This window comes from Athene noctua, chromosome 6 (assembly GCF_965140245.1).
Source record: "Athene noctua chromosome 6, bAthNoc1.hap1.1, whole genome shotgun sequence".
NCBI classification, from domain to species: Eukaryota; Metazoa; Chordata; class Aves; order Strigiformes; family Strigidae; genus Athene; species Athene noctua.
In genome coordinates, this window is record NC_134042.1 from 37,087,366 (window position 1) to 37,103,436 (window position 16,071).

Here is a 16,071-nt window from a genome sequence, read left to right on the forward strand (position 1 = left end):
CAGCTGATTTTCTTATCACCACCACCTGCTGCAACAGTGTGGCATTATACTAACAAAACAGCATACAGTTCATAGTATTTACATGGGATGAAGTACTTACTATTCTTTCTGTCAGAGTTTAAAACCCCAGTGCAAAGCTAATTCTCCAGGTACTTCTGCTACTGGCTTACACTCGTATTTGCACCAGCCCTGGGTCAGGCCCCTGTAATAGGCTGCAGTAGTAAAAGCATGGCCAAATAGGTCAGCCTTGGAGATGAAACCAGCAGGTACATGACAGCAGTCAGATAAAAATTGCAGAAAAAACCCTCATTCAACACATAAGAACTTAGATTTTTATTACGCTGCTTTTCTAGCTGGTGTCAAAGGTTTTCTAGAGCCACCCAATAAATGAATTCACTAAGTTTTCATGCAAAGTGATAACAGTATCTATGGGATACAGGGGAAAACATAAGAAAAAGGACAAAATATGCATACTGTGAATTGCTGAACAGTAAATTCAGGGAACAAGGAGGAGAGAGAAGTTGAAAATAAAGTTGTAACAGCTAAGCCACGAAAAGAGTAAGCTGTTGGAAGTTTTCAGCTGAGGTGAGAGAGTATTTCAAAAAACGGCTGATGGCTTTGCGAGCGGGGCAGCACAGACAGGTGTGCAGCGGCAGGTCCGTACCTCGGAGGGTCTGTGCGATGCAGAGCAGCTGCCCCTGCTCCTCAGGGCGTTCAGGGGTTACCGCGCTGCTCCTCCGCGCCCGCCCGCCCCGCAGGGCCCCGCCAGGGGCTCCCGCTGCCGCCCCCTCCCTCGGCCTGAGCGCCCAGGCCTGCCCGCTGCCGGGGGGCACCCAGCGCAGGGCGGGGGCTGCGGGGCTCACTCAGCCGCGGCCCCCGTGTGCCCCCGGGAACCGAAAAGCTTTGTTTCGGCTCAGGCAGCCCCGGCCCGGGGCGGGGGGGGCAATCCCAGGCCGCCCCGGCCCCCGGAGGAGATGCCGGCCGGGAGGCAGAGCGGTGCCGGGGCGGCGGCGCGGCGGGACCGTCCCGCGGGGGCTCTCCAGGGCGGGCGCCGCGCCCCGGCCCCTCCGCCGCCCGCGGGGGCGGGCCCGGGCCCAGCCCCAGCCCCGCGCGGGGGCCGTCCCGCCGCCGCCGCCGCCCCCTGGCGGAGCAGCCCGCCGGGCCGCGCCGCGCCGCGCCGGCAGCCGCCGGAGCTGGAACTGGTACCGGTGTCGGTCCCGCTGCCGCGGCCGCGCCCGCCGCTGCTGGGGGAGGCGGCGCCCGCGCCGCGCCCCCGCGCCCCGCCCGCCCCCGGCAGCAGCAGCGGCGGCAGCGGCAGCCTCAGCACCTCCGCCAGCTCCAGCGGCAGCACCATGGACCTCTCCTTCATGGCCGCGCAGGTGGGGCGCGGCGGCGGGACGGGCCGGGGCGGCGGCGGGCGCGCTCCCCCCTCTGGTGCCGCTCGCCGCCTCCCCGCTCCGAAGTCGCGGCGGCAAACCCGGGCGGCGCCGGCGCTTGGGGACGGGGCGAGGGGGAAAAGAAAACAACGGAAAAAATGAGGGGAAAAGGGGCAAAAAGACCAGCTAGAACTGGAGCGCTGCGTGAGGAGGGGCGCGGGCGCAGCGCGGGCCGCAGCACCTGTGGCGCGGAGCGGCGGGCCCGGCCCGGGCGCTGCCCGCGGTGCCGGTGCCGGGGCGGCAGCGCCCCTCCTCCCTCCGGAGGCAGGCGGTGCGCGCAGACCGGAGATTTCATTTTTCGGTTCTTTCCCTGCCCTCCGTACTGCCTTTATACGTGCACCTGTGTTTGTATAAGTTGTTGCCTTTGCATACAGAATCTAGCGTGGCGTGTATGGAAATACTCTTCTATTTGCATGAACAAATTGTTGAAATTGCAGCTAAGTTCTGGATTTCAGCTCGAGGCATGAACATGGGTATTGGCGTTCAACGTATCGATGCTTAATGTAGTGAGAAGTACGTAATGCCTGTAAGCCACTCAAAGCCAAAAATCATCTTGCTGAATGCAGGTGATTAGGTATTTAAAGGAAAAAACCCCAGTGCTATGCTTCTGAAAAAGTCACAGTCACTGAACATCCATTTAATCTTTTTCCAGGATAATTTCTTCTATTTATGCAGACACCTAACTGTATGCACGTAATTGCGTCGTTTCGAGAATGATTTGGATCCAAGTTTGAGCTTTTGCCAGAAAATGTCACCCTGTATTTAGAGGTGGAATAGGGGCCAGGGAGGCTTTTCCACACTGTTGCTGCCTGAGCACTGGCCTCAGCTGGAGGTGGTTGGTGGAAACCAAATCTAATTCTTGCTGCATTGTTCTGTTTCATTAATGCAGTGGCTGTTTTGTCTTCTTCCTTTCCTAAAGTCTACTTCTGAGCGGGTGTCAGGCTCTGCCTTTCTGAAGGTAGTGGTGGGCTGTCCAAGAATCTCTCCCATTTGGAGGTATTTTTAAGAATATTTTTTTAAGGAAAGCCACAGTGGGGAGGAGGAAAGCATTATTATTTCTACTGATTTGAGGGCTTCCTGGGAACTGGAGGATTCAAAGGAAATTTTATATGTGTCAAATCATTTATCCTACAGTCCTCAGCATGGTCAGTGAGCTCCCTGTGTCCATCTTTTGTTCCCCAAGCGCTGTGTTGAAGTGGGATGTCCCTGTTGCACAGAAGCAGAGTTGCAGCAGAGCAGCAACTGTGGTGGTGCCAAAGCTGGGACTAAGTGCTGCCCTTTCCCTTTCTGTGCTCTTCTTTATTCTTGCTGTCCTATATTCCACGTATCTTCTACCCTAATTCTGTGCATTGGAAGAGCCACAAAGCTGGGTGCTTTAGTCCTCTCAGAAAACTTCCCTGTACAAATGTCTTGCACTTAATAGGTTTACTAGGGCAACATTTTACAGGGAATTATGTGTGTTTCTTCCTGATCCTCTGGGGTTGCTTTATTATTTTCCTTTGTCACACAAGTGACAACGAATAATTTTTTTCAATGTTATTTTGGTGAATTTGGGGAATCTGTCTTTCCTTGGGTGACATCTTTTTCAGGAAGAAAAATATTTATGTTAAAACCTTGCATCAGGGAAGGCTGTTGGTGAAACAAGCTTCATCCTCCCCAGCACGGGTACAGATCTTCTGTCCCTGAGGCAGAAGAGGTAGAAGCCTTCACACTGCATTTCCCCCGTCCCTCTCTGAACACCACCCAGCCACATGGGGACAGGGACAAGCTGCAAGAAGACTGGGGTGCAGTTACACACAATCCTTCCTGTGGCCCAGTACACCTCAGGAAGAAAGGATGGAATACCTTGGAGCTGTCTCTGCCACAAAGCCCTTTGGTTGGGGAGGGGAAGGCGGGAGGCAGTTGGGTCTCTTCCAGCCAGAGCATGGGGCTCCCTGGGTCCGCACAGCACCTGTTCACAGGGCACATGGGGGAGTCCTCCGGGGGTATTTGTGTAATTAACCTTTTATGGGCTGTAGGAGAGAATTTCTTGGGCTCCTCATCTACTGAAGGAAATTAATCCTGTTGTTAGGTAACTGCACAGCAGATACTACCCTTAGCTCTGTTACTCCCCTGTCACAGACCTCTTGTACCTTTCTTTCTGAACAGGGCAATCCTTTCCATTCATGTCCCCACAGTGGTATTTAACCCCCAGAGTGTCACTCCTCTAATTTAGGTACTGCTTTGAGTTCAACTTTCTTTTCCCTGCTATATCTTTTCTGTCTTTTTTTTTTTTTTTTATCATCTCTGTGGTACCTCTGGTGGTGTGGTCCATTGAGATGACCGTCAATAAGACTGTGAGAACAGAAGAAAATTATTGACCTGCACTCCCTGCTCATAACTGCTTTTAAAGATGCTCTGTTATCACTCATTAACATCCTTTGCATTTTACCTGATGAATACTAGGTACATTAACACTTTATATGAAAATAGGTAATGTCTAAACTGACATGCTTAATGGCTTAAAAGCAATGGTCAACTCTCAAGTTTAGTTTCTACAGGAAACTGTAGACTACTTATGTTCCTATAAGTTGCTTTTGTGTATTATTCTTATCACACCTTTGCACTGCTCATCGTGGACGCGAGTTGGCTTTGCTAGATATCTTGTGAGACACCATAGATGATCTGTACCTTAGAGCCCCTCTGATGTATGCACAGAGACAGAGGTGTGTGCAGGTTTGGTTAACAGAGCCTCAGTGATACTGTAGTGTGTTATGGAGCCTTAAAATCTGTCCACCTCTAAAGTGCAGAGGATGAAAGCGTAAGGCCAGGTAGTGCAATAGTTAACAGTGTCTTTTAAGTAAAGTTTTGGTGTGTTTGCTAAAACGTTCAGTGGGTGAGAGTTTTCACATCTGGATAACTGTATTGGTATGTTCACCTCTTCAGACACCTGAATATAAGGAACCCTGCTTTCTAGAAGCACGGGGTATACAAAGCTATATGAATAAACTGCAGCTTTCATATTCAGCACTTCCTCTCCTTTTTAAGATGTCTGTGAGATGGTTTGTGCCTTGGAAGCCCTGAAGCCATTTCATGTGCCAGTGGTAAGATAAATTAAATGCCCCTCCCTCCCTGAATGATGTATTTGATGCTGTAGAAAGGATAACATTTTGCTGATAAAAATTGTTGTTGTGGAACAGGAGCTTGTCAGGTAGTAATGCTAACAAATCTGTGCAGTGTAGATACAGCACGAGAGTTTGGATACCCAGCTTAAGCAACCACATCTGAATATCTCAGTTGTAGTACATTTATTAGGTATGTCATGAAGAACAGCTTTTGACTGTAACAATTAAATCTGTTGTTAAAATAAGTCTTTTTGTATCTGTGTGTTCATCACGAGTCTGTTGTGCAAGCTTGGGTGTCCTCTGTTCTGCAAGTGCTCTAATTGATTTTGGTTAAGGTCAGTTATGCTAATAAGCATGACTCACACCTAGTCAAAACCTATTAGCTAGTACTTTTTTTCATTTTAAATCCATATTTTAATTAAAGTAATCCTGTACACTTCACGATGCTATGCCAGAGATGTTCAGCCACTGCTGAGCTGTATGACTGGCTCATTTCTGTGTTGTTCGGTGATTTCAGAGTGCTCTTGTAGTCTAGGTAACCTCAGAAATAGCCTCCTATTATAGATAGGCTTTTGCTTCTAATCTAAAAGCCTGGTTTTAGAGAGTGCTGAGTGCTGGGTCCAGGCTAAGAGCACTTGGTGCTTTTCAGCAGGGTCAGGGGTTTGCTGTCAGGCGTCCAGTGGTGAGCTGCCCCCCTCCCTGCTCCTGACACACTAAAATTAATATCCATTTAACAACTGTCTAAAGCATTTATAATGGAAAAACTGTAAGAATGAAAATTGCATCTGGGTTAATGGGAGCAGAGTTGAAACGTGTATTCAACTTGAAAAAATAGAGGTGCATAGTGGGGAAAAACTGGGAAGCTAGAGGAGAAAAAAATGATGTCACAGTCTTCTAGTATGATACAAATCGGTATGAGCTGAACAGCACCTGCAGTCATAATGCCAGTTATGTGCTTTTCAAGATTTGTGTTTGCAATTTAACTTTTCATCAAGTGATTTCTTCAAATTTTGTTTCATATTGAAAATGAGGAATGGATTTCTTTAACTTGCAGTAGTTTTATGGTTGGGTATATCTCCATACAGTAAAAATATTTTAATTGTCAGATAAATGATCTTTTCTTCTTTTACATATAGAACAGGGAAGAGCTAGTAAGAGCCTTGGGAGCACGGCCATTTCTGTGGATTTTTTTTGGTCTCAGTCATATATAGTTTACATATTAATTATCTGTTGATTCTCCATGTTCAAAAGCTCTTTGTAAACAACTTCTGAGAATTTGAAATACAGTAAGTTGAATTTTTTGTATTTAGTTTCAATGATTAAAAGTTGTTTCTTTGTAATCTTTAATTTCAGTTTAGTGTTGAGGATTTCTTTTTAATTGAAAAAAAAATTGACATGCTTCAGGAGCTAGAGAAAAAATCAAGAAGTTTGGTACAGAAGACAAAACCATTTAAATAATAAAGATAATTTAAATTTCATTGGTTTTGTGTTCTATATTACTCTTCTAGGATTTCAGGAGTGGATCATTCAACTCATTCTGAGCCTTTCATTATATTGGCAGTAGTTCAGATCACTTTCCCCAAAACACAGAGGTGGTCCTTGGTGTACCTTGAAGGAACCCTATAGCCACCTACAACCATGTCAGAATAACAAGTCCAAGGCTACCATGCTTCCACATGAAACGGATATTATTAAGAGCTATTGGGAAACACTGCAATACACAGGGTAAACTGAGTTCATTTAGGACATGTTTGACTTAATACTCATATTTTCCAGAAAATGAAGACTGCCCATGTCTGTGCTGCAAAGCTGGTGTGCACAGAAAGGGTGTTCTTGGCATTTTTGGACACCCAGCCACCTCAACAGAGCTGCTGCGTTTCCAGAAATCCCAGAGATAGATGCAGTACCCTTTAATTCCTTTCTAATGAGATTTCTGGATGCTAGAGGAGGCACAATTAGGATCCGCTCTACTCTGCTGTATCAGCAGAGAGGAACCAGAATGCAGGATAATCCTGCATCTGTTTTCCCACTTTTTCTTTATGTATTCTCCATCTCAGAAGAGGAAAGGGATTCAAAGCCTTTATTAGCTGTGTGCTCTTTCTACAGCAGGGTAATCTGAAAGTATTAAAACCAGGAGGGTTTAGATTTGTGGTTTTGGTAGGTTATTCCCAACAGCTCAAAACGGAATCCAGTCTACTTGCTCAATGTGAGCTTGTGTGTATGCCTGCATGCACCATATATGTGCTGAGAGACAGACCTTTCGGTCATGTTTGTACCTGGAGAATCTATGCGTGACAGTGCTGAATGGGGTGGTCATTCAGAAGCTTTGACATTGCTGGTGTAAGTGTAGGACTGATTTATTGTACTTTTTTCTTTAAAAAGTGTGATTGCCAAAAACTAAGCTCTAAGCCAAACCACATGGAGAATCAGGATTTAAAGATGCATGAACCTTTCCTTGTCAAAAGCTGCCTTGATTATAGTGTAAGACCTAAGACAAAGCCTCTTTGATCTGTAGCATCAAACATTAATAATGTTAGCTAGGAGGATGTAGGCATTCTCTTACATGACCAGTTCAGTGCTCACTTATGTACAGCATAATAAGGCACTGACCATTACTCTACCATCTCTGCTTTCTTCTAAAGGTTAAAGTTTTTTTCTCTGACATCCTTTGATTTCTTCAGAATGAGTTGACCTATAATAAATAGAATCAAAGCATCAGGAAGCTGAAAGAGCATATGAGTTTAACTAAGGATGTCTCGGATGTTCAAAGTTCAAGCTTAAGTCCTGATGCCTTGCTCTGGTATGGCACAGCCAGAGGGACCAACTGCGTAAGCCAGATGTTGCAAAAATCCTGTTCGGTGCGCAGAAATCCGTGGTGTCCTCATCTAGGATTTGCCAGTAGTTGAGGTGAGAATCATTTTCTAGAGAAATTTTTCTGCTAGCTGCTTGGCACAACTGCATTGGATTCTCATTAGTGAGGGGAACAAGAGGAAGCCCTGCACTTTTCTTATCACTGCAGTAGCACTGCAGACTGCATTTCCAAGTCTTGCATAGCAGAAATTTATGTTCCAGCAAAGCTTTTGAAAATTCTGTGGAGATTTGGGCACACTGCTAAAAGCAGTGATTCCAATCCAGCAAAACACTTAAGCACTTACTGCAGCTGGAGCATGTGTATATTGTTGCAGTAACATCAGCAGGACTGTCACTTGCTTAAAATGAAATATCTCAAAGCCTGGCACAGATGGGGTGAGAATGCTTTGCAATTCATAGGAAAATGTCCTAGAAGAGCGAGATAAAACCTACTGTTGGTCATATTATTAATCCAGGGAAGGCTGAGACTATGTGTTTTGGAGTGTCTGTATTTCCACCAATTAATAGCATGACCAAACCCTCATAGAAGCTGCTGAATGTTGGAAGAGGAGGATGTGGTAGGGGAGGGGTGGTAGGGAAGGGAAAGTAGGGTGTGGCTTATGTGATGCACCTGTTTGTGCAGTTTAGTTATGTCCACCCTTGCCCACGGAGGGTCAGAAGATACTGGAAATTTGTGTTTCATGTGTTGAGTAACTGTCAGACTAATTCTGTGAAGTGGTTGGTTTTGGGTTGTTTTTGTTTTTTTTTAATTACATGATTTTCAGCAGATATAGGCTAAAGAGTTCACAAAGGGAGCAGATCTCCTGTATTTCCATCTTTGTTGAATGTGGAAAGGAGGTTTGTAACGTGACTGCAAATGGACACATTCACATGCTTTACGATGATGAAGCGGAAGCCTTTCACAACACAGTTGATGGCAGCAACAGCTGGGTTCCTATTGTACACAGAAAATAGCTACAGATGGCAAGTAAGGAATGAAGACTGAAGCAGCACTACATTCTCGCCAAACATCTTGCTTGTTCAGGTGCTTGGTACTTCTTTAGCAGTAAAAGCCCAAACTCGCCATATACTAAGCAGTAATGCTCTTGGCAAAATTCAGAACTGAGTTTCTGGGTAGCAACTGGGTAGCCCAATGGTAATGAGTCCTCAGAATCCATATGCCAGAAAATCTAGACTGGTTATAGATTTTTATTTTTTTGTAATGCTTCTTTTTGGCTAATCTAGACTGAATTTCTGTATTCATTGATGAGCTGCAAACCTGGGGGTGGAAGTTGTATTTTAAGTTTTGTTGCAAATAGGATGGATACTGGCCATTAGGAAACTAGTTTCACCATTCCTAACCTTATTCCCATACTGGGCAAAACTCCAAATAATTCAAAGGGTTGCATGGGATTTAGTAAAGAAGTGTGATGCTTTGGTGACCATTGGTATGCCATTAAATTAAATCACTGATCAAGGAAGACATTAAAGCATTCAAATGAAGTGCAGTGATGTGGAAAGCAGAAAATTAGAACAGCAACCCAAGTAAACTGAGCAATGACTTACTCTGTTAGCTTGCTACGTCTGTCTGCTGGGATGGTATTTCTGTCATGAATTGCATTGTCTGCCTAAGCCAGTGTGGTCTGTTGGAGTCCTCTGTTGTTTTGGCCGTCTTTGGCTTTTTGGTTTGATGACTGTAGTATTCCAAACAGGATTAGTGTTAACCCTTTCCGCTGTTCACAAGGGTGATGGTTTTTAAAGGAGTCTTTTGAAGTAGTGATGGCTTTGTTGCTGTTTTAAGCACTTTTTTTGTTTTGTCAGCTGATACATGCTCAAGAGTGAAAGGAAAGTCCTTGAAAATCGGTTAACTGATGATAGTTGTGTCACTCATCAGTGGCTTCATCTACTTCTTGTGCTGGTGGATGGAGTAACAGCAGGATAAATGCAGTGGAAGCCTTTGGCAAACATGATCCTGACATTGCATATGCAAGTTACTAGCACTTCAGAACGGAAGGGGTCAGAATAAAGTGTGTGGATTCCTTGCCATCTGTTTTGAAGGTGCTGTGTGCTCTCCTGTCCCCTCTGGTGCTGCAGTGATCAATACCTGTCCCTACACTGAGCCCTGAATAGGAGAAAAATTCATGGCCAACTGTGGCACCAAGACCAGGAGTGCTGAACGCTTACTGAATGTATGCTCTGCAGCTTTGGAAGGGTTACGGGGAACAGAGGCAACACGGGGTAGAATATCTCTCCCTGCAAATATGACCATGCAGGATGTGCAGGGCAGCCAGAACTGATGCTGTTAGCGGTACTTGCTACCCACCCTTTCTCTCGCTGGCTTGCACACCCACGCAGTGCTTTCAGGTCTGTCTCACAGAACTGGCTGTTTGAAATGACACATACTCTAGGATGAATCTTTAGTCTTTCGATTCTGAAAGCTGAATTCTACACTCTTTGTAGCTTCCAGAACTAAAACCTGCCAAGCAGCAGCTAATTAGAAAACATTAATGTTACAGTTGCTTCAGAAAATCTCAGTGCCTCTTTGCAGCAGGTTGTTGGATACAGCGCTAATTCCTTTTGCTTTGCAAAGAGATTATCTCCAGTTTGGAAATGTTTTAAAACATAATTTAAAAAAGCTTTTATCCTCAGCTGGTTCTGTTTGGTGTAATTTTGCTTGTAAGCCTTTCAAATGTTAGGAAAGGGGGAACAGTCTAGGAATGAGCTGTGAGTCGCTAAAGCAAAATGAAACTTCCATAGACTTCCACTGTGGCTTTTTTTTTTTTTTTTTTTTCTGCCAAAACGACTGGATGAGCGTTTGCAAAATGTGGGAGGGTGTGCTAGGTTCTGTGGCTGATAAAAGCTCCCAGGCCCCACAGAATCACTGCTTGGAAGGAGAAAGGACAGCCGTGGCTCTTTGGCTGATGCGTAAATGTGTTGAGATATATATTCAGGGAGAAAAAGTAACAGTTGAACTGGTGAGGTAGCAACAGTATTAAAATGTGAAGTTTTAAAGGATTTCTGAAAGTGCAGCAGAACCCTAGGATTTAGAGCAGTTCATCACACTTAAATTCTCTAAGTCCCCAGCTGTGTGCTTAAAGTATGTGAGTAATCCTCTGAACTACACTTCTGTTTAAGTGAAGTATATAATTAAGTGCCTTGATAATCTGCAATAAGTGTGAAGCATTTTGAGGTATCATAATAGCTTTTCTTTAAAGGTGAGCTTCACTTGAAGTAAATTGGGTGACTCCATCTTTCTGCCTTACCCTTCTTGATACACCACATACGTTTTTATGGACATTTCTCGGGGTTTTTCTCCCAGTTTTTCTCTTGCATGCATGTATAAAATGTCTTCATTCCAACTCAGGTATGCTGTCAGGTATCTTCTTTCTATGTCTCTCATATCATCTACCATTACCTTTTGTAAATTATTTCAGATGCTATAGTTTTACCAGCTCAGGTCAAATACTACAGAAATTTAGGCTTAGATCTGGAAGATGTGGACAAAGAGTAAACATTTCTTCTGTTCAGGGACAGCAAACGCAAGTGGAACAGAGCAGCAAACTAAAATGCTACGGTCACTGCAAGTGTAAGCAACATGGCAGAAACTTTCTCAGTTGTCTTACTAAAGACATGTTAGTATGTCTGCACAGTCTTTACTGGACTGCAGGTTAGTAAAAACTGAGTGGTGCTAGATGTAGAATCTAAACCCCTAGGAATAGAAATGTGACCCCCTCTGATCTGTTTCATGTTTTGGTTGCTCTCCAGCTCAAGCAGAACAGTGTACAACTTCAATCCAAAAAGTTTTGAATTCTCTTCTCTGGATGGTGAGCCCAGCAGTCACTTGGGAGAAAAATATTGAAAATGCTTTCACAAACACTTCTCTCTCTTTGTCTGTCCTATGATATCTTTATCCCCACATATCTGGAGGAAAACTTTATTGAATATGCGGTTATTAATCTTAAGGCATGGAAAATGGTAGTTGTTCTGTAATAGGATCCAGGCTATGAAATGGTTCATTCTGTGTTGGTCTCTGAGCCATTTGATTGAGCATGCTGTTAAACTGTGCGGATGAGCAAGGCGGTGAAACCCTGCACTGATTTGTTGTCAGGGTGGCAGATGTTTTATTCTCCTGGTGCATTCTCTGGCATTCCTCATGGACATGAAACAGAAGCAGAAGAAATTGAGTTGCTGTGTTCTCTCTCCCTTGTTCTTGAAGGTAGTTTTGCAACACGTTTCTCCTGTAATCTTAGGAAGTGTGAGAAGAGGTATGCACCTCCTGATTTCTCTTACAACTGTGCTTTATACTTTCACATGTAACCTTCTTTACCCAGCCAGCTGTGATTTTCAGCATGGGTGATTTTCATGGTGCATCTCTTGCTTATCACTTTATCACTTAATACCCTAAACAGTGCTTTAAAAATGAGCATTTGGATGACTGAATAAACAATCCTGCCTCTAAATCATTTGTCTCCTGTCCTCTGGTCTATGCAGTACATAGTTGGCAGAAGAGGAGGGCGTGGAGAAGGCAGAAGACAACATGCTGATGTAAGCTGCTGTCTAGGCTGCCACAATAGCAACCCCTTGCTGTTCCTTAGAGACTTCGGGTGCCAGCATATGCCATGGAGAATGCTGAGGAAGTGAAGTGGGAGACAGCTGGCAAAGGTAGTTTTGGCCAAACTCTGGTGTCTTCCTTGAGCATGCAGCATGGTATGATTTGAATTGATGCAGAAAATGCTGGCCAGCTCCTGGGAGCCAGCTCATTATTTCTAAAACTCTTGGCTTTGGAAATGGCAAAGACAACAGTTATTAAAAATCTTAAATTCAGTCCTTGAGGAGAATAAATGGAACTAGGGGGAGTCTCTTCTGAGGTGAAAGTTGGTCTTGTCTTCCACCTGATCTGTGCCATTAGAAAACTAATCACATAATTTTATGCTCTGAGTTTAGCCTTGCCTAAACAAGAGTATAATTTTATTGATGAAAACAGATTTGATAATTTTCTAATGTTAGAGTTTTTAATTAAAAAAAAAATATTATTCCATACCTTGTATAGCACATAGGCTATGAGGGTAATTCAGCTGGACTCCCACCACATCCATGATACCTTCTTTTACAGATGTATCACTTGGGGTATGGATGCATCTCCATACTTATTGTAGAGATCTCCAAAACCCTACGACAAAGCAGTGGCCAGGCATATACTGTCAATTTGGGTGAAACATGACTGAGATCTTGCACCCAAATACTGTGATCATCTGTGGTGCCTGCACTCTGTCCTGCAGGACTGTGGCATGATCAGGGAGGAGAGGGACCGTATCTGCAAGCTGCTGCGTGTCCTGGCTGGGCCAGCAACCAAAGAAAATATGGTTATGTTTGTCACTCATGGGTGGCCTCCAGCTACTGCTGTATTTCAGGGTAGTTGTTCAACTGCTACATCCAGCAGTGACTTACCACTTACTTGGTTCAACTTCTAATGTGACCTTCATTCTCATAAACTTTAAATCTTATGAAGACTGTAAAGTTTCACCTGCAAATAAAGGACATGGAGAGGAAGGCAGGACTTCCTTGTGATGCCATGGAGGACATAAGGGTCTTAGTGAGAACTGATTCCCAATTTGGCACGTCCTTAGTGGGGAAGCTTAAACTGGCTGTGCGTTGCAGAGACAAAGCAAGCAAATCCTTCTTACGCCATGTGTGCAGTCAGGTGGCCCGTGAGGTAATGCTCCGAGCATCCCTCAACTTCTTCTGGATATGGATGAAGTTACAGCTTTAAGCTTGCAGCTTCATGATTATCAGTCTCTGAGATTTTAATTTTTTTTTTAAGCTATGGTGTAATTTCCTACAAAATGAATCTAGCAGGCGGTCTTGCTGAAGTTTGGAAAACTGGGACTGTCAGACCCTGAACCATTCCAGTAAAGCTCGGCTAGCTGGCAGAACAGGGTGTGCTTTTCCTGAAAAACAGGCAGCATCTCTTTGAGTGCTGATTTTGACAGAAACCCCATCATTGGTTTAAGAGTAATACAGCTCGTGTATGACTCTTTGCCTGAGGATGGTACTATGCTCCTGTCAGTCCTAGCCATTCTGTTCACTGCCTGTCTCGCAGGAGAAGCAGAGCAGTAGTAACAGAGGAGATGCTGCAGCTGTCACACCTATTTACAGCTTCTCAGTTACTGACATGAGAATAAACAAACACAGTATCCATGCAATTGCGTGGTTAGCAATTTATTTTTAAAATCAGTCACTTGAAAAATATCAAGGCACAAGTAAAATAGCTCTGTCAGCACTTTCTGTGTGGTTTGTAGTCTAGTGCTTGACCTGAGGGTTTCCCTCTGTTTCTGTTAATTTAATAGACGAGTTAAGGTAAAGACCACATCCTTAACCAGTAAATGCACATTTCTTCTCTGAGTGAAGTTGTACCAAGATGGAATGTGGCTTTCCAAATGCAGGAACGTACTGATTCTTTTCTGCTGCTGCCATTTTATTCCCCGGTTTTATTACCTGCTCTGCAGTCATGAGTAATTATCTCGCATGTAACCAAGTGATATTTACTGTAAAAAAAGGCTGATTGAATTCACAGTTGAGCAAATGTTTAAAGAAATAACAATTAGAGATTGCTTTCCTGTTTTGTTTGAAAACACTGAGAGGGGAAAAAAGTTGAAAATATAAACATTTTCTTGTTGATAGCCAAGAAACAAACACTTGATCTCCTATCTTCCAGCATTGCATCCCCAGAAATGTGGGCATGAATGTGGTTGTATTTAGTCACTAAATCTCTATTAAAGTCTAACAGTGGCTGACAGTAGACAATTTGTAAACAAAGCAGGAAGTCAAGAAAGTTGACAGGTTTAAAATCGATCGTCTGTTTTGGGGGCTGAAGTGGGACAGATAAACAGGATATCCCAGATAAACCGGAGGGCAAGCCCCTAATAACCCACACAGACACACTGGGGACATGGATGTTACACCCTAGTTTTCCTTCTGTCTTTGCTTTCTTCCTCCTCCAAACTACAGAGGGGATCACAGAGAACAACCATCTCATGGCAGGAGCTGTATTTTTGTCTTGGAGATGATTACACAGTCTGATCACTAAGTAATAGCTGCTTAGCAGCTGGCTCTTGGGAGATATAGTCCAGTACCACGGCTGCTAGAATAGGGTTTTGTAATCAGGCTGACCTGCGGACGGTGTTCCTAACTGGGACCTACTGGTCTCTTAGGATCTCACCTGCCGATCTGTTTCTGAAGTATGGGGGAAACAGAGTGATTGTATATCCTTACAAACACACCATGGTCAACATTTTCAGGGACGTGACCTTAGAGAAGTAATGAAACATCTTAGGCTTATTTGTTCCCTCTCATTTTGGGAGGCTTCATCTCTGCGCTGGTGCAGCCTTGAGCCTAATTCCCGAGTGATGGCAGCACGTGGCGGTGCACGAGTATCTGTGCCACCATCTGACCCTCCTTTGCCATGACTCTGTGATAGTACTGTCCCTTTCCTGCCCGCCTCATTAGCTAGTACCAGATAAGTTGAGTCCCTATCTCTTAGAACTGCTAAGGGATGTATTTATTCAGAAACTTATGTCCTGTGTAGGATCCTGTACATGGACATGGTACCTTCTGATGTCATTCCCACTGGTTCATTAGTAGCAGAACTCTGCATTTCCCTGGAGGCACCAGATTGTAGCTTTCAAAATGTAGCAGTCTGCATGTTTGGGCTTTGTTTTCCCTCCTTAGATTTTTCCTCCTGTTTTTCTATATAATCATAAAGCAGACTTGTTTTTGTGAGTCTGGGGATTTCTGGAACCAATGCTTCAAGCAGTACAACTCGCATTTATCTTTCAAGTGTGCTATCATTGTTGCTGTAGGAGCATTTATTTCATACACAATCTGGGCTATGTGTATTTTTGCAGGTCCAAATTCAGCTGTGAGCTGTGCTGCCCAACTGCAGCACTGGATTTATGTTATGGGAACCACCAGCAAAACCCTGAATCTTCCAGAATTTGATTTTATTTTTTTTTTAAATCCATTTCACAGAAGCCACTAGGTAGCCTCCACATCTGTTCTTTGGAAAACGTGACAAATTCACGAAGAGGCAGGTTGATGGGAAGAATTGCTGTTAAAAGGCAGGAGACAAAACAGTGATAAGAGCTTACGTGCATTCACATCATGTAAACTTGATGCCTGTCAGTGGGAGCACACGCACGCTCTCCTCTCTGCCCGGGAAAACCCTGCAGCAACAGGATGCCACCTGACCTTACTGCCACTTAAGGACAGGGCTAGCCCTGGCCATATGGCCAGCATGGAGGAGCAGACGGCTCTGTTCATGTGTCCCAGGCAGAGCAGCGGTCCCTGAGTGCTGCAGAGCGTGTAACGGAGGAGGAGTGGGTGGAGGGTGGCACTGCTGCTCTGCTTTCCATCTGCCACTGCCCACCCCCATGGCTGCCCTCCTCTGCTAGAGCACAAGTGCCTGTATCTGAAGAGCAAAAGGAGAGCCCAGGAGAAAGGGTGTTTGTGATACACTTACTCACAGGTCCACATCTCTGTGCATGAGTATTGAGTGCTCGATGCTGAGGGCAGCTGTAAAGAATCAGTGGGAATAAACACATGCCTTGCTGCCATGACGCACGTATGTCCAAGGGAAAACATGCACGTGTTAAAATTGGCATGTGCTGAAGACATACAGTAGA

At 44.6% G+C, this 16,071-nt stretch overlaps 1 protein-coding gene across 1 annotated transcript in view; it reads left to right on the forward strand.

Annotated features, from left to right (window-relative positions):
- Nucleotides 1-1,327: 1,327 nt before the first annotated feature.
- The window catches only part of C6H14orf132 (chromosome 6 C14orf132 homolog), a 39,462-nt gene continuing 24,718 nt past the window's right edge, over nt 1,328-16,071 (forward strand). The window contains exon 1 of the mRNA XM_074908609.1: nt 1,328-1,379. Within this exon, the coding sequence (XP_074764710.1) occupies nt 1,353-1,379 (27 nt within the window). The 5' untranslated portion in view covers nt 1,328-1,352. The remainder of the gene's footprint in view (nt 1,380-16,071) is intronic.